This window comes from Leptodactylus fuscus, chromosome 2 (assembly GCF_031893055.1).
Source record: "Leptodactylus fuscus isolate aLepFus1 chromosome 2, aLepFus1.hap2, whole genome shotgun sequence".
Taxonomy (NCBI): domain Eukaryota; kingdom Metazoa; phylum Chordata; class Amphibia; order Anura; family Leptodactylidae; genus Leptodactylus; species Leptodactylus fuscus.
In genome coordinates, this window is record NC_134266.1 from 86,423,812 (window position 1) to 86,445,434 (window position 21,623).

Genomic DNA, 21,623 nt, shown 5'->3' on the forward strand with positions numbered 1-21,623 from the left:
GTGGAATTTCAGCGCTGAAAAAAAAGTCTCCCATTGACTTCAATAGGTTCCTATTTTCTGCTAAAGGAACCCACTGAAGTCACTGGGAAGGCTTTTTTTCAGTGCTTAAATTCCACACCAAATTCCTCACCATTTTCCTCCATGTGAATGGACCCTTGGATGCTGTAGTCGCTATAGCTGGGGCACCTAAGAGGTTAATGTTCTCACACATTCTTCTCTCCCACTTACAACCTGCACCACAGTCATAAGGCTCAGTTGCATTTTCTTTTTATGTGCTAATGTCAAGTTTTTCGGCAATGAAAAGGAAAGCATGGGGTTATCTAGGTTTTAAAACACCTGCACTTTGCAACATAAATTTGCATCGAGATCTTGTTGCACTTCTGTATCATACTTTTGCTTCTTAATCTCAATCCTTTTTTTTTTTTTTTTTTTAATGTAGATTGTGAGCCCCATATAGGGATCACAATGTACATTTTTTTTTCTTCCTATCAGTATATCTTTGTAGATTGGGAGGAGATCCATGCAAACACGGGGAGAGCATACAAACTCCTTGCAAATGTTGTTCCAAGGGGGATTTGAACCGAGGACTCCAGTGCTGCAAGGCTAACCACTGAGCCACCGTGTTGCCCCTCTTAATCCCAATCCTTGTCCCTGAAAGCCCTGCTTCATTTCCATGTCCATAGTCAAAGAAACGGGTTCTTTATTTGCTATTAGACACATCCATTGAACACTACAGCAAGAACTTTATGATGGGCTACTTTTGCCAGGACTTACAATGTGATAAGGTATGTTCACATCTGTGCTTCCATTTCTTAGTTCCGAACAGAAAAAAAGAATGAAAAAGAAACATTTTTTGTATGCTGTACTATTTTGTCTGCCATTTTTTAAAGAATCTAATGGAGCTTCTGACACAGATGTGAACATTGGCTAAGGCCTTATACACATGACTATGCTAGTCTTATTTTTCCTGGCTAGAAAAACTCAAGACAGGTCCTAGTCCTCTACATTTTACAGATGGGCTCATAGACGGCATACGGATATCATTCATATGACACCTGTGCCATTCAACCTCTGGCTGAGTATGAGGCCTTGAATGTAGCCCAAATAGGTAATTCCTTTTCAGAAAAAAGTAGTAAGAAGACAGTAAACAAATGAAATGGAAAGTAATCACATATAATTAAAAAAAACTTCAGTAGTAGACACTTTTCAGCAAAGTCTAGAACTAATTGGCTGTCTTTTTTCTGCTACTTGAATGTCCAGTGAATGGCTGATAATCTCTGAATTAATGAAAAAAAATTTTTGTTTTTGAGCCAAAAAAATTCAGATGCAATTATTTGTACTTGAGACTACTTAATTGGATTTTGTTCAAGAATAATATATATTAATGATATATTTATATGATTGGTTAATTCTTTATGACTAAGGGCAGGTTCACACATGTGCCCATGCCCGCTTTAGGCAATCCTGACGGTTTCCGTCTTCTGCCCCGAGAAACTGGACAGGAGACAGAAGCCACTCCTTTGTTATTTTAGCTGTGTGCTTAGGCTGATTATCTATTTGAAAGGTGAACCTTTGGCCCAGTATGAGGTCCAGAGTACTCTGGAAGAGGTTTTCTTCCAGGATATCTCTTTACTTGGCCGCATTCATCTTTCCTTCAATTGCAACCAGTCATCCTTTTCCTGCAGCTGAAAAACACCCTCATAGCATGATGCTGCCACCACCATGTTTTACTGTTGGGCTTTCAGGTGATATGCAGTGCCTGGATTTCTTCACACATACCGTAGCACTTAGAATTAACGCCAAAAAGTTCAATCTTCATCTCATCAGACCAGAGAATCTTATTTCTCATAGTCTGGGAGTCCTTCATGTGTTTTATGGTGAACTCTATGTGGGCTTTCATATGTCTTGCACGGAGGAGAGGCTTCCTTCAGGCCACTCTGACATAAAACCCCGACTGGTGGAAAGCTGCAGTGATAGTTGACTTTGTGGAACTTTCTCCAATCTCCTTTCTGCATCTCTGGAGCTCAGCTACAGTGATCTTTGGGCTCTTCTTTACCTCTATCATCAAGGATCTTCTCCCATGATTGCTCAGTTTGGATGGATGGCCAGGTCTAGGAAGAGTTCTGATCGTCCAAAACTTCTTCCATTTAAGGATTATGGAGGCCACTGTGCTTTTAGGAACCTTGAGTGCTGCAGAAATTCTTTTGTAACCTTGGCCAGATCTGTACCTTGCAACAAATCTGTCTCTGAGCTTTTTGGGCAGTTCCCTTGACCTCATGCTCCTCACTTGCTCTGACATGCACTATGAGTTGTGAGGTCTTATATAGACAGGTGCGTGCCTTTCCTAATCAAGTCCAATCAGTTTAATTAAACACAGCTGGACTCCAATGAAGGAGTAGAACCATCTCAAGGAGGATCAGAAAGAAATGGACAGCATGTGATATTTAAATTTTTCTTTTTTAATAAATTTGCAAAAATATCTACATTGCTGTTTTTTCTGTCAAGATGGGTGCAGAGTATACATTAATGAGAAATAAAATGAACTTTTTTACTTTTAGCAAATGGCTGCAATGAAACAAAGAGTGAAAATTTTAAATGGGTCTGAATACTTTCCATACCAACAATTCATTAGCATTGGGAACCCTAGCTCTGAACTTCCTTCACCTTATGAAGTGCAGCATATTGCTAGCTTCATAATTAATGCGGGGTCTGTCTCCTGGGACAACCATTGATCCTGAAAATGAAGGGGTCTAAAGCACTGATTTAGCTCTGTGTCTCTTTCAGTTTATTTCCCTGAACATTTGTACTTCAACCACCAACACTACAGGGACAGCAACATCGTCTCGTATTGTACTATAGACACTGGACAAAAGTCCCTTACCTTTAGTGACTGTCCATGAATTTGAAAACAGTTGGGAAACTTATAATATAGCACGTCAATGGTTCAGTAACTTAGAACCTATTACCTGGTCCTATTATATGGCCAATTATCAGGAACATGATTCCTAGGACTTCCTTCCTTATCACATTCTCTGCTTTTACATATTTTATTAAGAATCCTGAACAACCTCTATATTTTAGGATTTGTACTATATATTGAAGCAAATTATGCATTTAGTGTAATATTTGGTAATTGAGTTGTTTGCACAGAAATCATATGGTACACAGGGGCAACACCGTGGCTCAGTGGTTAGCCTTGCAGCGCTGGAGTCCTGGAGGTCGAAATCCGCCAGGAGCAACATCTACAAGGAGTTTGTATGTTCTCCCGTGTTTGCGTGGATTTCCTCCCATTCTACAAAGACATACTGATAGGAAAAAAAATGTACATTGCGATCCCTAAATGGGGCTCACAATCTACATTTATAAAAAAAAAATAAAAATCATATGGCAAACTACATGTTTTTGTAAAAGCCTATACACAGTTGGCGGTACTTTAGACATTATTATTAATCTGGCTAAAAGTAAAACAATTTTACTTGCCCATAGCAACCAATCAGAACACAACTTACTTTTCATATTCTGCTTTTTAAAAATGAAATCTGTGTTGTGATTGGTTCTATGTCTTTAGTGGAACCGAGTAAAGGAGCAATTTAGCCATTATGCAATGTCTATTAGAACTGCCAATGGCCTGAGCAACAGTTGGGCCTCAGGCCTATTCCATCAATTGAGGGCATAGCCTGCCTTGAAAAGGCCTATATTTCTGCAGTGGTGGAACAGCCAAGGGCGACATGAAAGCTACACTGAGAATTGCATGAGGCATTGAGGAAAACCTCAGTTTTTCAAGGCCTAAGAAAATTAAAATAACTCATTTAAGTGCACAGTATATAACATCTGACTAAACTGGGAATTGTGGGAGAATTGCAGTAGAGAAGTCCACAGAAAATAGGGAATAAATTCGGGAAATAATAGTGTGAAGTAACAAAATCATTCGGTGGAATGGTGGTTCCAGTGTACTGCAGTGCCACTCCTATTCGTCATAAAGGAGTGGTACTGCACGTGTTGTCCATTCGCTAGTAGCTTGTCGCTCATTCACTAGCAGCTTTCAATATCTAGAACAGCTGATTTGTGCAGGGTCTGGCACCCGTTATGGATAGGCTATCAGCATAAAATTCAATTTAGGTCCAGAAAACCCCTTTAGCAGCATGTCAATTATTCCTATGGAAACTGGTGTTTTCTTTTTAGGTATAATGGAAGCAGAAAGTTCGCAGGCAAACCTCTGTGGACTTTCCACAAAACCACAATGCACTGCCGCCACATTTTTTCCTACAGCGCATTTTTCCTGCGACCTGCTATGTTGGACCTTAGCTTTAAAGAGAGTCTACCACATCCCCCAAGCCTATGTAACTGTCACCACCTGGGAGGAAAGCTCTTGTTGTTCAAGTAGAATGGTTGGTATCATAACAGTAAAAGGATCAACTGGGAAGTGGCACTGGAAAGATAAGGGTAAGGGTTTAAATGTCACAAGCAGTGGTCAAGGAAGCTGAAGGCACGTCCCAAGTGAACCAATGGCCTAATTTGCATATCACTTCAATGTTGTTGTTTTTCTTAAAATATGCAAAAAAAAAAAAAAATTACATACATAACAAAGGTGTGTAGTATATCACGGTAAGCTGCTCTGTAACAAGGTGGTGAAAGTTCATTAGACTTGTGGGAGGTGCTAGGCTCTCTTTAATAGGTATCCATTTTTGGAGACACAATTTGTACTTTGTTGCCTCCTTTGGTATCTGTAACCATTATTGCTGATCAGCAGGGATCTTAGGTGGTGGCCTCCACTGAGTTCTTATTGATAACTTATCCTGAAGAATGATCATCAACAGGAATTAGTTGGGGAACCCCTTTAACAGTGTTGAGTCTTCCAAAAGTTGCAACTTACCAAAGGTCCAAATGGTACAGGGAATAAACCCATAAAAATAGGCAGCCACTTGAGTAGTTTCCCTTCAAGAAACCTATGTGGGCTACTGTGAAACCTAAGCCTCGTACACTCTCCCAAGCAAATTACATATCTATTAATGGGGTGTATCATAGCCCAGTGATTTCAGCACCTTTAAAGATGGGTGAAAACCTAGAAATTCTTCTTTGCTCTGTTTTATTGACGGCTCATCAATGTGGTTTCTTAAAGGAAGTCTTTGGATGTGAAACACTGCTGACTCATATTTTTATTACTAAAGACCCCCCACATTCACTTCATAGCCTCTATTCATCTTATTTAACCTTATTTCATTTCATGCCTATGACATCTATTTTTTAACTCCATCCGCTTTTAGCAGGCCTGCATTCCTTGAAATAACTCCCATCCTCATGGGATATGTGACTGCAACTCTGCTCCTTCTAAAAACATTATAACCGTAACTTCAACTGCTTCCAATATCCCTTAGGGATAATCTAATAAAGGGAAATGAAACAGCCAACCAGTGGGAGGCTAAAAGAATTCATTAGTGGGTCATCTGATTATTGAAGATGTTCCTTCTAGCAAAACATTCCTTGTTGTTCAAAATGACTCGGACCTTGACCAAACAGAAAGACAAACGGTATGGGGTTAAAAATGATGCATATTGTGTTGCAAATAAATGGCAGTAATTGAAACAAATGGGCTGTAGTTCATTTATATAATTGGGACTATCCATTTCAAGAACATTTCTCACAGTTAAGTAACAGTGGATAAGTTGTGTATAAACATCCTCGGGGCCTTAGATATGACTGCTTACATGCATAAACAGATAAGTGCCATTTGTTCCACCTTGTGTCCCCATCCACTCAGCTTTATAGTAACTTATTTTTATGATGCCCGTATTCTTGGTTAATATATTAGGAGTACCTATCAGAAAAGATTTAACCAATTAGTCCAATTTTGCTATTGATTTCCAATTCTAGTTTATCAAAAGTTACCACTAAAATAATTCATGAAGCTCAATCTGGGTTTATGCCAAGTAAATCCATTGCTGACAATGTACGTCAAGTATTCAGTAATCTTCAACCTGCCAATGTGGTTTTGAAAAGTGGGTCACTCACTGCAATTTGATACTGTGAAATAGGAATTTTTGTGGAAGATTCTCAACAGACTCAGCTTTAGGGAAAGAATTATTGCCTGGCTTAAAGGGATATTCCCCAAGACATAACCATAGACAAATAAATGTTAACATTTTTGCAACTATAATAATAAAAATGTTGCAGAGTTTTACAGATTGTCTCAAATCAGGTCAATGGTGACAGTCCGTTGTCTTGATTGGTTGCTAATGGATACGACCAAAAGTGCAGAAACTATGGTGCTTGTCAGAAACCTAATTGTGGACAAGTTATCAGGCAGGGACAGTGCATGCACGAGAAGATAATCTCTCCACAATGAAGAAATCAAAGTCAGGTTTTAGTCTATAGAAAGTTCCTACATTCATGGGCATATCCATTACCAACCGATTTAAACAACAGGCTGTCTACTAAGATGATTACAGAAATTCTTTTTTTAAAACTGAAAAATTTGTAAATATTTATATTTCATTAATTGTTTTAACTGCTGTCTACAGATTAATATATGGTTATGTTCGTGGGAAAACCCCTTTAACCCCTCCCCGACATCCACCAAAATAGTACTGGGGATACCGGGTGTTTAAAGATGGAAGCCGCTCTGCTGCTTCCAATTTTCCAGTGACGTTCTGTTTCTGGAAACATAACGTCACCAATTCTAAGGCCACCCCATCCCTTCATACTTATCTGTCTGGCACAGATTGTCACTTGTTCTGGGCTGGTCAATAGAGCCGGAGTATCGAGAACAAGTGACGTATGATAGGGTGGGAAGTTTGAGTTAGTTGGGAAGGGCTAGTAGTGGGTGGGCCGTAACTAGAGAAACAGGGAGGGGGTGTGAGTGAGAAGGGTAGTGGAAGGGAGTGAGGGAGGTAGTGTCTGAGTTAAGCAGAAGGCGTCATGGTAGTTGTAGGAAAACAGAACAAGAAGCTACCTAAGTAAACAAATGCAGAAGATGCGAAGAGCTCCCAAAGAAAACTAGAAATCACATTAGTAAATCACATTAGTAAAGGCATTTGGTTGCACTTATTAACTGATTAGTAGGACTAAAAGACTTTTTGAATAATGATTTCAATAATTTTATAATTTTGTACACTGGCATTTTTGGACACAGTAATATCTTATGTGTATGTGTGTTTTAGTGTGTTTATTTTTAATATCTGAGCTAGAGAAAGGGCTCATTTAATTTTTTTAAATGTTTTTTATACCTACTATTGGCCTTGAACTCCATGGGATCTGATCACTTATACAATACACTGTAATGCTAATGCATTGTATTGTATTGTGAAATCCGTATAGTTCTATTAAAGGCAGCCTAGTGCAGCTTGTAATAGAGCCAATGCAATGACAAGTTTTGGAGCTTTCAATAGGCTCTCAGCTGTCATAGCTACTGATCGCCATACGCTTTCTTGTCCTGAGGGAATGTGATCACTATAGCAGCACCCATGTGCCATGAGGAAAATGATGCCTTGGTCAGGTTTGAACAAAGCATCAGAAGTCAATGTGTATGATCAGTGCCGTCACTTATTTTGTGCATTGGCACCAGGTATATAGCAGAGAGCTGGTGGTTATGGAAGCCTCTCATCTCCTGAGCAGTCATCATACTTAAACACCCCACATCCTCAGTAATAGCATGGCAGAAAAAGGGCCAAGGGAGTTTACTACCGCTCTCAAGCGGTTTTACATACTGCTAGAAAGACGTCAGTGCTCTGAATTCAGCACACTGTCGACTCTCTCATTATGTGCCCCGGTGCAAGAGATATCAGTGCTGTTACTGATATCTCTTCACTGTCAGAAGGGCGTTCCTGACAAACTAGCCGGGCTGTGAGGAACGACCCTCCTGACAGTACTCATCCATAGCCCTGTACTGTCAGAGGGTGTGTTTCTTACCGCCCAGTGATGACGTTAAGCCGTGAGGAGCTGTGAGGTACTAGGGTACTAGTTCCTCACTCTCAGCATCATCACTGGGCAGTAAGGAACGCCCCCTCTGACAGTAAAGTGCTATGGACAATACTGTCAGGAGAGGAGCATTCCTCACAGTCTGTCTAGACTGTCAGGAACACCCTTCTGATGATGAAGAGATATTGGTAAGGGAACTGATATCTTTTGCACTGGGGCACATAACGGGAAACACCCCACCCCATTTCTAGCAGTATATAAAACCACATGTGCCCAAGGACATAAAATATCCTCTTCAAAAAAATGTTTCCTCATAGAAATATCACACTCAGGATGTCTGATCTTTAATGTAATAAATGCTGCTGCCCATGTAGGGCTTTCTCTCTGAGAATCAGACCTAAAGCTGTTATTTTACATCCCTGCTTCTTTCACTGAGGACAAAGAAAAAGATGTATTCCTCTGGACATGTACTTGTATGACTAACAAAAGATAATGAATAGAGATGAGCGAACACTAAAATGTTCGAGGTTCGAAATTCGATTCGAACAGCCGCTCACTGTTCGAGTGTTCGAATGGGTTTCGAACCCCATTATAGTCTATGGGGAACATAAACTCGTTAAGGGGGAAACCCAAATTCGTGTCTGGAGGGTCACCAAGTCCACTATGACACCCCAGGAAATGATACCAACACCCTGGAATGACACTGGGACAGCAGGGGAAGCATGTCTGGGGGCATAAAAGTCACTTTATTTCATGGAAATCCCTGTCAGTTTGCGATTTTCGCAAGCTAACTTTTCCCCATAGAAATGCATTGGCCAGTGCTGATTGGCCAGAGTACGGAACTCGACCAATCAGCGCTGGCTCTGCTGGAGGAGGCGGAGTCTAAGATAGCTCCACACCAGTCTCCATTCAGGTCCGACCTTAGACTCCGCCTCCTCCGGCAGAGCCAGCGCTGATTGGCCGAAGGCTGGCCAATGCATTCCTATGCGAATGCAGACTTAGCAGTGCTGAGTCAGTTTTGCTCAACTACACATCTGATGCACACTCGGCACTGCTACATCAGATGTAGCAATCTGATGTAGCAGAGCCGAGGGTGCACTAGAACCCCTGTGCAAACTCAGTTCACGCTAATAGAATGCATTGGCCAGCGCTGATTGGCCAATGCATTCTATTAGCCCGATGAAGTAGAGCTGAATGTGTGTGCTAAGCACACACATTCAGCACTGCTTCATCAAGCCAATACAATGCATTAGCCAGTGCTGATTGGCCAGAGTACGGAATTCGGCCAATCAGCGCTGGCTCTGCTGGAGGAGGCGGAGTCTAAGATCGCTCCACACCAGTCTCCATTCAGGTCCGACCTTAGACTCCGCCTCCTCCGGCAGAGCCAGCGCTGATTGGCCGAAGGCTGGCCAATGCATTCCTATGCGAATGCAGACTTAGCAGTGCTGAGTCAGTTTTGCTCAACTACACATCTGATGCACACTCGGCACTGCTACATCAGATGTAGCAATCTGATGTAGCAGAGCCGAGGGTGCACTAGAACCCCTGTGCAAACTCAGTTCACGCTAATAGAATGCATTGGCCAGCGCTGATTGGCCAATGCATTCTATTAGCCCGATGAAGTAGAGCTGAATGTGTGTGCTAAGCACACACATTCAGCACTGCTTCATCAAGCCAATACAATGCATTAGCCAGTGCTGATTGGCCAGAGTACGGAATTCGGCCAATCAGCGCTGGCTCTGCTGGAGGAGGCGGAGTCTAAGATCGCTCCACACCAGTCTCCATTCAGGTCCGACCTTAGACTCCGCCTCCTCCGGCAGAGCCAGCGCTGATTGGCCGAAGGCTGGCCAATGCATTCCTATGCGAATGCAGACTTAGCAGTGCTGAGTCAGTTTTGCTCAACTACACATCTGATGCACACTCGGCACTGCTACATCAGATGTAGCAATCTGATGTAGCAGAGCCGAGGGTGCACTAGAACCCCTGTGCAAACTCAGTTCACGCTAATAGAATGCATTGGCCAGCGCTGATTGGCCAATGCATTCTATTAGCCCGATGAAGTAGAGCTGAATGTGTGTGCTAAGCACACACATTCAGCACTGCTTCATCAAGCCAATACAATGCATTAGCCAGTGCTGATTGGCCAGAGTACGGAATTCGGCCAATCAGCGCTGGCCAATGCATTCTATTAGCCCGATGAAGTAGAGCTGAATGTGTGTGCTAAGCACACACATTCAGCACTGCTTCATCAAGCCAATACAATGCATTAGCCAGTGCTGATTGGCCAGAGTACGGAATTCGGCCAATCAGCGCTGGCCAATGCATTCTATTAGCCCGATGAAGTAGAGCTGAATGTGTGTGCTAAGCACACACATTCAGCACTGCTTCATCAAGCCAATACAATGCATTAGCCAGTGCTGATTGGCCAGAGTACGGAATTCGGCCAATCAGCGCTGGCTCTGCTGGAGGAGGCGGAGTCTAAGATCGCTCCACACCAGTCTCCATTCAGGTCCGACCTTAGACTCCGCCTCCTCCGGCAGAGCCAGCGCTGATTGGCCGAAGGCTGGCCAATGCATTCCTATGCGAATGCAGACTTAGCAGTGCTGAGTCAGTTTTGCTCAACTACACATCTGATGCACACTCGGCACTGCTACATCAGATGTAGCAATCTGATGTAGCAGAGCCGAGGGTGCACTAGAACCCCTGTGCAAACTCAGTTCACGCTAATAGAATGCATTGGCCAGCGCTGATTGGCCAATGCATTCTATTAGCCCGATGAAGTAGAGCTGAATGTGTGTGCTAAGCACACACATTCAGCACTGCTTCATCAAGCCAATACAATGCATTAGCCAGTGCTGATTGGCCAGAGTACGGAATTCGGCCAATCAGCGCTGGCCAATGCATTCTATTAGCCCGATGAAGTAGAGCTGAATGTGTGTGCTAAGCACACACATTCAGCACTGCTTCATCAAGCCAATACAATGCATTAGCCAGTGCTGATTGGCCAGAGTACGGAATTCGGCCAATCAGCGCTGGCCAATGCATTCTATTAGCCCGATGAAGTAGAGCTGAATGTGTGTGCTAAGCACACACATTCAGCACTGCTTCATCAAGCCAATACAATGCATTAGCCAGTGCTGATTGGCCAGAGTACGGAATTCGGCCAATCAGCGCTGGCTCTGCCGGAGGAGGCGGAGTCTAAGGTCGGACCTGAATGGAGACTGGTGTGGAGCGATCTTAGACTCCGCCTCCTCCAGCAGAGCCAGCGCTGATTGGTCGAGTTCCGTACTCTGGCCAATCAGCGCTGGCCAATGCATTCTATTAGCCCGATGAAGTAGAGCTGAATGTGTGTGCTTAGCACACACATTCAGCTCTACTTCATCAGGCTAATAGAATACATTGGCCAATCAGCGCTGGCCAATGCATTCTATTAGCTTGATGAAGCAGAGTGTGCACAAGGGTTCAAGCGCACCCTCGGCTCTGATGTAGCAGAGCTGAGGGTGCACAAGGGTTCAAGTGCACCCTCGGCTCTCCTACATCAGAGCCGAGGGTGCGCTTGAACCCTTGTGCAGCCTCGGCTCTGCTACATCAGAGCCGAGGGTGCGCTTGAACCCTTGTGCACACTCTGCTTCATCAAGCTAATAGAATGCATTGGCCAGCACTGATTGGCCAGAGTACGGAATTCGGCCAATCAGCGCTGGCCAATGCATCCCTATGGGAAAAAGTTTATCTCACAAAAATCACAATTACACACCCGATAGAGCCCCAAAAAGTTATTTTTAATAACATTCCCCCCTAAATAAAGGTTATCCCTAGCTATCCCTGCCTGTACAGCTATCCCTGTCTCATAGTCACAAAGTTCACATTCTCATATGACCCGGATTTGAAATCCACTATTCGTCTAAAATGGAGGTCACCTGATTTCGGCAGCCAATGACTTTTTCCAATTTTTTTCAATGCCCCCAGTGTCGTAGTTCCTGTCCCACCTCCCCTGCGCTGTTATTGGTGCAAAAAAGGCGCCAGGGAAGGTGGGAGGGGAATCGAATTTTGGCGCACTTTACCACGTGGTGTTCGATTCGATTCGAACATGGCGAACACCCTGATATCCGATCGAACATGTGTTCGATAGAACACTGTTCGCTCATCTCTAATAATGAACCCTTGGGGGTGGTATTACAAGCAGATAATTGCAATATTTCAAGGAGGAAACTTTTTGTCACCAGAACTTTACTAAGTAACTCTAAAATACATATTCACTTTAGTTATTGCCATTTGTATGGGATCACAACCACTCACAGTATTTAATCTAAACTTACAACTCACAAAATTATTTCTGCAAGTGATGGGGAAAGATAATGATGAGTGTTGCTGGTGCCTGCATAGAGGATTATAGAGGAGTATAAAAATGCCTATAGATCCCATTATCTTTTTTATTTGATGGTTTTTCAGCTATAAAAGAGTCCAGTCATCAAATATTGACTCATAAAATACTTATTTGTACTGTATTAGCCAGTTGATATGAAATATAACGATTGAGAGTCCTCAGTAGTTGATACTTTTTTAATGGCTAACAAAAATGATGACAGATTGCAAGCCTTCTAGACTACTAAGGTCTCTTTATCAGGCATGGTATAACACAATTTCTGAAGGGATTTATACAGGAATAAGGTGTCTTGCGCCTCTCCGCAGCGAAACTGTTTTTTTTTAAACCAAACATAAAAAACGGTTTCACCGCGGAGAGGCACAAGACACTCACAGGTGGACACTTTGCAAACCCATTCAAGTGAATGGGTTTAAAAATTAACTGCCAGGTTTTTGTCTCCTGTCCAGTTTCTTGGGCAGAAGACGGAAACCTGCAAAGCAGAGACCAGGCGCTGGTGTGAACCCACCCTTAATGGTTAGTCAGGATATGTTTTTTTTATGTTGGATATTTTTACCTCCTGCTTCTCTTACTCTCTTAGGGAATATTCACATTCCAAAATCTGGCACTGATTTTGAGACACATTCTGCCCTGTTTCTGCCTCCCTTTGTATATAATGACACGCATTAGTCGAAGCAGAATGCTGAAAAAAATTACAGAATTCCCAACTTTTATTTGAAGGCTGGGTTGAAATACAATAGGTTCAACCTTTCTTTTCCCCTACATCTGCCATCAGGGGAGAGTTAGGGTGTCCCCATTTACATTAGATGCATCCAGTTGAAATGTATAGGCTTGCCTGACATTCAACTAATGTGTACGGCACCTTTACATTAGCCAGTACATTTCTTCAAAAGGGTCATACATGTTCTAATTTCTCAGACAATAACCCCCTAAAGGACATAAATGTAGACATTTTTTTTTTTGCACGAACTTGATCAAGTGTCGGAGGTACTGCATGAGCATCATGTATTACATGCATACCATTATTTACTATTTCAGACTACCATATGATATAAAAATTCTATTCTGTGCCTTTCACTGTGTGTAGTCTTCTGCTACCTTACAAACTATATTATAATCTCCCATCTGTAAAAAAAATGCAAAGTCTGCTAATAAATTATCATTAGGCCTCTCTGAAAAGGTTAAGACAGGGAGAAAAGGGCTTTTACAAAAAAATGTAAAACATGATAATGTGTGTTGTTTTTAGGACACATTACCACTTCCTCCATTCTCCTGTTTCTCAAGCCAGAATTCCAAATCTTTTTGGCACACACACAAAAATGTGTCTTTGACTCATGATCTGGAAGATATTTACAGACTTTTAATATAATTGCAAAACTGTATTTTTAATGAACATTTACAGCCCCCACAACAAGGCAATCGCAATAAAAGCCGGTAATTAACTTTGGAGGATTCTTAGCGAGTCTTCATTTACAGCAATAGCATTAGCTTGTGCTGCCACCATTACAGGTACTATAAACCTGAAATTGTTATAACATATAATATCAATAAGCCAACGGCTGGATTTCTTTGCACAGTTTTTTCATTGTCTCTGTGATCTGTTCATCTAACAAAGACGCTAAAATATTTTACAACCAGTATCCGCTTCATCATATTTTAGACATTCACTGTAGTGCTGCGACAAGTTATATTGTTGCCACACTAAAAACAACTAAAATGAAAAACAGTTTTTGCCACAAATTCATATGGTATAAAATGTATGTATTTAAAGAAATATTGCTTAGAAACCTTCCAGAACTAATGGTATATATGGTGAGGATGATGTTTGTACTGACAAGGACAGTCCAATAAGCACAGGAGGCTGAGGGAGGTTGAAGACCTGGGTTTTGGTGTTTAGCGGGTTGTTGGCCGCAGTTTTCCCATGGTGCTCTCAGCAAATTGAAAAAGTGGTAAGGCCAAAACCTGGAGCCTAGAGTAGTTAAAAGAGGATCCCAGTCCAGGAGTGTATAAAAATATTTTGGTCTTCAATGAGCGGACAAAAATTTTGTGATGAGACCAGTCCTAGTGGCACCTCAAGAAAAGACTCCCTTTGAGTTCACTGGGTTCGGTCTTCCGCGCGGGAAGACAGAACCCATTGAATTCAATGGGAGTCTTTTTATCAGCGCTGATTCTGCCGCGAGTTATTGTGGCAGAATCAGCGCCACTTTACTCCGTGTGAATGGACCCTTAGGGAAAGAGAGACTACCATTAAATCACTTCCCATAGTTTGATGGTTCTAGTGTATTAGTGGACTGGAAACAGAGGTTGAAGTCAGTGGCCAGGATGGTGAAAGAAAAAATACTCACCTGTCTCCAGTGCTTTGGTGTCTTCTAGAAGTAAAACTCTTTGCCAACTATGTGTGACGTCACATGTCTTTCACAGAGGTTGCTGATTGGCCTCAGCGGTCACATGCGACAGGGACTTCTGCTGGGAGGCACTGGAGCACTGGGGAAAGGTGGGCATGATTCCCCCAGGCTATATTTAAAATATAAAATTTTTGCTTGGACAACCCCTTTAATATAATTTTTTGGGTAATTAGTAGTTTTAGTTATTATAACCTGTACATAAGTAGTTGTACTGTATGTGTTTATTTCAATAACCAATATCATCATCATCATGTGAACAAAGCATAATATGTACAGTAGTGCTCAAGGGGGTATGGTAGTGCTGTTTATTCTGTGGAGGGTTACAGTATTATGTACTATGTGCTTGTATCTGTAATATGGTTCTAGATTGTTCTCATACATGTTTATTTACATAACTATTCTCTCATACAAGCATAATATGGACATCCTATAATGCATAATCCTATTAATATTATAAATGTGAAAGTTTGTGGGTTTGTGAGTTTTGGATGTTCTGATGTTTGTTCCTCAATCACGGAAAAACCGCTCGACCGATTTGGCTGAAATTTTCCACAAACATAGTTAATACACCCGATTGCGCAATAGGCTACTTTTCATCACAATAGTGCACATACATTTGTGCCAGGACCCCCACAAAACCCAAACTCACACCACCATCTCTGCAATCTCACACACTTTGGACCATAGCAAGCCACAAAATTCATATTGCCCTCTACAGCTTAGCCCCTAACCCCACACAATCACATATACATATACTTTACCACTTTGCCCCTCACCTTAACGATACTCCAGGAGGCGCTCTATAACGCTCCGGAGCAGCCATGTTTGCCGACCCCCACCGCTCTGACAATCCGCGACACCACCCACCCATGTCAATACCCCTAGGCGGTCTAATAAATGCAAAAAAGTAAAAAAAAATATTAAAAAAAATAAATAAAAAGGATTAAAAATTCAAATCACCCCCCTTTCCCTAGAACACATATAAAAGTAGTTAAAAACTGTGAAACACATACATGTTAGGTATCCCCACGTCCGAAATCGCCCGCTCTACAAAGCTATACAAATATTTTTCCTGTTCGGTAAACGCCGTAGCGGGAAAAATGGTCAAAAGTGCCAAACTGCCATTTTTTCACTGTTTTGATTCTGATAAAAATTTGAATAAAAAGTGATCAAAGCAATGACATTTCCCAAAAATGGTAGAAGTACAAAGTACACCCGGTCCCGGAAAAAAAGACGCCCTATACATCCCCGTACACAGACGTATAAAAAAGTTACGGCTGTCGGAATATGGCGACTTTTCAAAAAATAATTTTTTTAAACAGTTTTTGGATTTTTTTTTAAGGGGTCAAAATGTAAATAAAACCATATAAATTTGGTATCCCCGGAATCGTAACGAAACACAGAATACAGGGGACATGTCATTTTGGTTGCACAGTGAACGCCGTAAAACCAAAGCCCGTAAGAAAGTCGCAGAAATGCATTTTTTCGTCAAATCCACCCCATTCTGAATTTTTTCCCTGCTTCCCAGTACATTATATAGAATAATTAATGGTGGCATCATGAAGAAAAATTTGTCCCAGGAAAAATTAAGACCTCATATGACTCTGGGAGCGGAGAAATAAAAAAGTTATGGGGTTTAGAAGGAGGGGAGTCAAAAACGAAAATCAAAAAATGCCACCGGCGGGAAAGGGTTAACTTCAAATACTTCTGTCCCAAAGTCACTATGTAAAGTTTCTCACAACACCGTATAGCAGCTCAAATACAAATTAACTTCAACACAAAAGTCTCACGTATTCTCTGAATTACAGCAAAAACAAGATACAAACTTACATTTCATACCTTATACACAGTACGAAAACCTTACCCACGCCTGTATATACCCACTTCTACAATCACCGCAGATGAAGTCGCGGGTACCAGCTAGTTGGATAATATATAACATGTTATCTTGCAGTTGTTTCACAAGACCAAAATTAAGAGACTAAGCTGGTATAACTGGTATAACCAATAAGGACATTTCTGTCTAATTTCAGATCCGCTATGACGCCATATTTTAGGAATTGTTCTTAGGAATTGTTCTATACAACTTTAGGATTCATGCACCCAACCAGGTATATTGTCAGTGTGCCAGCTTTGGTTTTCATAACTAGTACACTGACCCATTATTCTCTATGACCCCATATACACGCTTTTGTCTTATCATGGGTCCACGTATGGAGCCATGAGCAGGGCAAAACTCTGAACAGGTTCTATTCCTGTCAGATTTTGCAGCCCAATTGATAACTTATCTTTAGAAGAAGTCATCAAAGATCACCGAGGGTCTGACATCCGGTCCTAAAGCTGATTGGCGGTTTGGAGAGGATTACTGCTGCCCTTCACTACTAAGCACTGCAGTGTACATAGCAGCTATAGCTTGGTATCACTGCTCAGCCCAATCAATTTAATGAGACTAAGCTGCAATTGGGACACGTGACCAATGAACGTGATGGCTTCAGGGAGTGTTGTAGCCGCTTCGAAGAGATGGTCCACGGGGGTCCCAGTTGTCTGACGCCCAAGAATCTTTAACTGGTGACCTGTCCTAGGGATAGATCATCAATTAAAATGTCCCAGAAAACCCCTTTAAATATGAACCATAGTCTGATCTCATCATTACATATTTATTTGTCTGCCAGAGGTGTTCACTACAGAGTTTACCCTAATTTAAAGGGGTTAGACCTCAGGGAATATTTATCCTCTATCCACAGGATAGAGGATAATTATTTTATCATTAGTGATCTGACCCCTGAAACCCTCCACCAATCTTGAGAATGGATGGTGTTCTCCCTCTGATGTGCATTTAGACTGACTGCAGCCAGGCTGAATTTAGGCATGTCACTTGGTGGAATGAATGAATCCTTGCTCCCTTGCACTTCAATGCGAGTGCCTGAAACTGCTCCATGCTGTACTTTGGCTATTTCTGGTGGTTCAATTGAAGTGAATGGAAGAAAGCATTCATTTATCCACCAAGAGGTCCATCTACATTCAGCCTGGCTGCAGTCAGGCTGAATGCACAACAGAAGACACCCCATTCTCAGGAGTGGTGGGGGTCTCAATGATAAGATAATTATCCTCTATCCCATGGATAGAGGATAAATCTTCTTGGCGGCATATCCTCTTTAAAGTTTATAAAGCCTTGATAGCCTAAATAACGTATGATGGGTGTAGTTTTATTGTACCGACATCAGTCAAGGAGGAAGGAAGTAGCTAAAGCATCTTCTCTTCCTCCTTGCATGTGGACATTTGAGAGAATAGGCCATGGGTGAAAGCAAGGGTAACCACTGGTTTCCAAATTCTGAAATTCTTGTAAAAAAAACTCAAATGAAAAAATGCAGTTGCTTACAAGATACATGGCTTTATCTTTCGTTGTTCTACCAAATTATGGGCAACTCACGTATTAATTTAAAGGATATAATGAGGACAATCAATCAAGGTTAACTAGAAAAAATTCCAATGAATTATGTAACTGTCTGATAATTCTGTTTTTTTTTCAGGATTTCTCTACAAAAAATTTAAGTAATACATGTTAATGAGACAGTGGGAAGGCCTGCAGCAGACCATGGCAAACAGCTATGTAACAGTTCCTGATGCATACTGTGTTGCTGAACCAGTTCCTTATTATGGTAAGTTATAAATGGCTTTCCAAGCCTATCATGCCCCCATTTTTAATAAATAAATAAATAAAAAATAACATAATATGGGTAAAATATGTTCAAATACCCAAAAAAACAACTGGGCCAAGTTATCATGAGGGGATTTTTATGTCACTTTTCAATATTCTTATGTCAAATTTATCAAAATGTCTCACACTGATTTACAAATTTGACACAATTCCTGCGTTGGCGGGAGGGGCAGGGTTCACAAAAGTTTTGGGTGCATTTTCAAGTCATATATTGCAAAGAACAAAGTAGTCAGCGGCACTACTGCAACAGCGCTCATATTCACAATCTTGTGTCAGTATTGGCAAATCTTCCAGCTGTAACAGCCAAAAAACCATGGAATAAATAAAATCCCAGGGTGGTGCTCACTGTGAAAAAACCTAGACAGGCAGTGACATATGTGAAATGTAGAAAACAGGGCACTCACCCGCCACGGGATACATAAAACATTCATTTTTATTTCATCCTCTTTAATAAAAGAATTACGCTCTATAGAGAAAAATGTCACAAACTGAGGCTAATAATGTATGATGTATTACATGTTATCAATATTACATCGATTGTGTATTTTAACTTGTTTTTAACTGATGAATGTAATTATCTGAACTTGGGTGTAGTAAGGTCAAAAGTAGGCGTGTTGACCTGTTCCATCTGGATAAATCAATGATGTTGCTAGCAGTTGAAAGAAGCCTGACGAAGTGCACTAAGCACAAAACGATCGTCGCTGTTTGTTTCTTTGCATCATTCCGTCTTCTGTACCCCGATGGTCTAGGTTTGACCTTTTTTTTAAAGAGGATGAAATAAAAACGAATGTTTTATGTATCCCGTGGCGGGTGAGTGCCCTGTTTTCTACATTTCGCATTTTCAAGTCAAATTAGAAGTAATATGAGGTTCTGCAAAAAACATTATGTCCTTTTAAAAAGCCACAAATAAAGAACTAGGCTTACACCTATTCATCATGCAAACCCCCCCACACTGGAAGATAATTTGGAAAGTGCAAAGCACTATAAAAATACAGGTAGTCCTAAACTTACGACGTTGATCCGTTCTTGTGCGGCGTCGTAAACCGAATTTTGACGTAAGTCGGAAACCTACCATACGACGCCACGTACGAACAAATCAACTTGATTTAGTGTGCAGTGGCTCGTAACCGAGGAAGACTGTACTATGTACAGTACAGTACAGTCTTCCTCGGTTCCAAGCCGCTGCACACTAAATCACGTACTGTACAGGGAGAGCTGGCAGCTTGCGTTTATGCTGAAGCTTACTTTTTCTTATAGGAATACATTGACCAGGGTTGATTGGCCAGTGTACAGCATTCGGCAAATCAACGCTGGCCAAGAGGCGGAGTCTAATATCGGACCACAATGGAGACTGCTGTGGGCCGATCTTAGACTCCGCCTCCTTACAGACGAGCCTCCGGCAGAACCAGCATTGATTGGCCGAATGCTGTATACTGCCCAATCAGCGCTGGTCAATTCATTCCTATGGGAAAAAGTCAGCTCCCTTGTAACAGCAAGCTGCCAGCTTCCGATGACCAAGGACGAGCCTGCTGCAGAACCAGCATTGATTTGCTGCAGGCTCGTCCTTGCTAGTCGGTAGTGCTGGCAGTTTTCTGTTACGAGGGAGCTTTACTTTTTTAGCTCATCTCTAGTTGTAACCACAAAACGTCATAACCCGAGACCATCGTAACCCGAGGTCTGCCTGTAGAGCACACTCATAATAAATTTTGCACAATGTATGAAAAAGTAAAAAAGCCACTAAAGCAAGCCACAATTCAGAAACACAAGGCAGAGTAAATTGGCCCCATTGTACCTGCCATTACATATGCCCTTAATTCTGATGATTTGTTCTGGTCTGTGTTATTTCGATATGTAATTGTGGCAACCAGTCCCAGGCTACAGTGGTGACATTCCTCACCATCATTGTTATTTAGCAAGTCCCTGAAGATAAAGAATATAAATCAGAAAATAAGTAATTGGTTCATATAGCTTAAATGGGAATAGAGGTAACAGTGCAGTTCAGGGATCTTCTAATGTTAAAATTGTGTTATTTCACCCCTTCCTGTTTCAGGCAATTTTCATGATTGCATTTTGGGTTTTGCACTCTTCACTTTCCAAAAGCTGTACTTTTTATTTTCTTATTCAAAGGGCATAGGGCTCGTTCACATCTGCGCCCGGTCTCCGTACTTGAGGTTTCCGTTTCCTGCCTAAAACAGAGGTAGGAGACGGAAACCTGCAGGAGACTTTCTCACCCATTCATTTGAATGGGTGAGAAAGCTGTCCGGCCGTGCACGGCAGTGAGCGTTTTGCGCTCTCCGCCACGAAACCGAGTTTTATAATCCGGACACAGAGTCGGACATGCAGTACTCTGTGTCCGGATAAAAAAATCCGGTTTCGCGGCGGAGAGCCTAAAACGCTCACCGCCGCTCACAGCCGGACCCGGTCTATGGTTTCCGTCTTCTGGCATGCAGAAGACGGAAACCATAGAACGGAGACCAGAACGCAGGTGTGAACCTAGCGTTAGTCTTATTTTTTGCAAGACAACCTGTCATTCATAACAGTTCTGTTAAATATTCTATATATTGTATTAAGAAGATGGACAAAGAATCAGATTTGGGTAAAATTGTGTGATTTTTTGAAGTAGTAATCTTATTTAACCCTGTTTGGTGAATGTCTGATGTTATGATCACTTTTTATAAAAAAATTTTGGAGACACAAATGCCAAAAAACCCTTACGCCTGGTTCACATCTGTGTTTGGTAATCCGTTCGAGGAGTCCACATGAGGATCCCTCGAACGGACTAGCAAACACATTGGCAAGCAGAGAGCTTATAAAAGCACATGGACCCCATAAACTATAATAGGGTCCGTGTGATTTAAGCACGGTGTCCACACGGAACAGAAAAGTACTTCATGATCTACTTTTCTGTCTGCATGACTCATGCAGAGACCACGCAGAAAGCACACGGACCCCATTATAGTCTATGGGGTCCGTGTGCTTTCATTGCTCACTGCTTGCCAATGTATTTGTGAACCAGGCCTCAGATATGACTGTTTTGACATTTTTATATTTTAGGCATTTTCAGTTGTGGGTATAATATGCTTATGTTTATTTTTATATGTGATCTGTGTGTAAAACAGCAGAGACCCAGTGGTTATGGCCTCTGGCAGCGAGTAATAAAAGAATACTAATGACAGGCCTGGGAGCCTTTAGTAGACTTCTGGCT

At 41.7% G+C, this 21,623-nt stretch overlaps 2 protein-coding genes across 2 annotated transcripts in view; both read left to right on the top strand.

Moving 5' to 3' along the window:
• LOC142194808 (serine/threonine-protein kinase 38) overlaps positions 1 to 21,623 on the top strand; it is a 432,602-nt gene that overhangs the window by 54,754 nt on the left and 356,225 nt on the right. The window lies entirely within an intron of this gene.
• Positions 18,263 to 21,623, top strand: part of LOC142194063 (bile acid receptor-like) — a 49,282-nt gene continuing 45,921 nt past the window's right edge. The window contains exon 1 of the mRNA XM_075263089.1: positions 18,263 to 18,359. Coding sequence (XP_075119190.1) covers positions 18,266 to 18,359 — 94 coding nt within the window. The 5' untranslated portion in view covers positions 18,263 to 18,265. The remainder of the gene's footprint in view (positions 18,360 to 21,623) is intronic.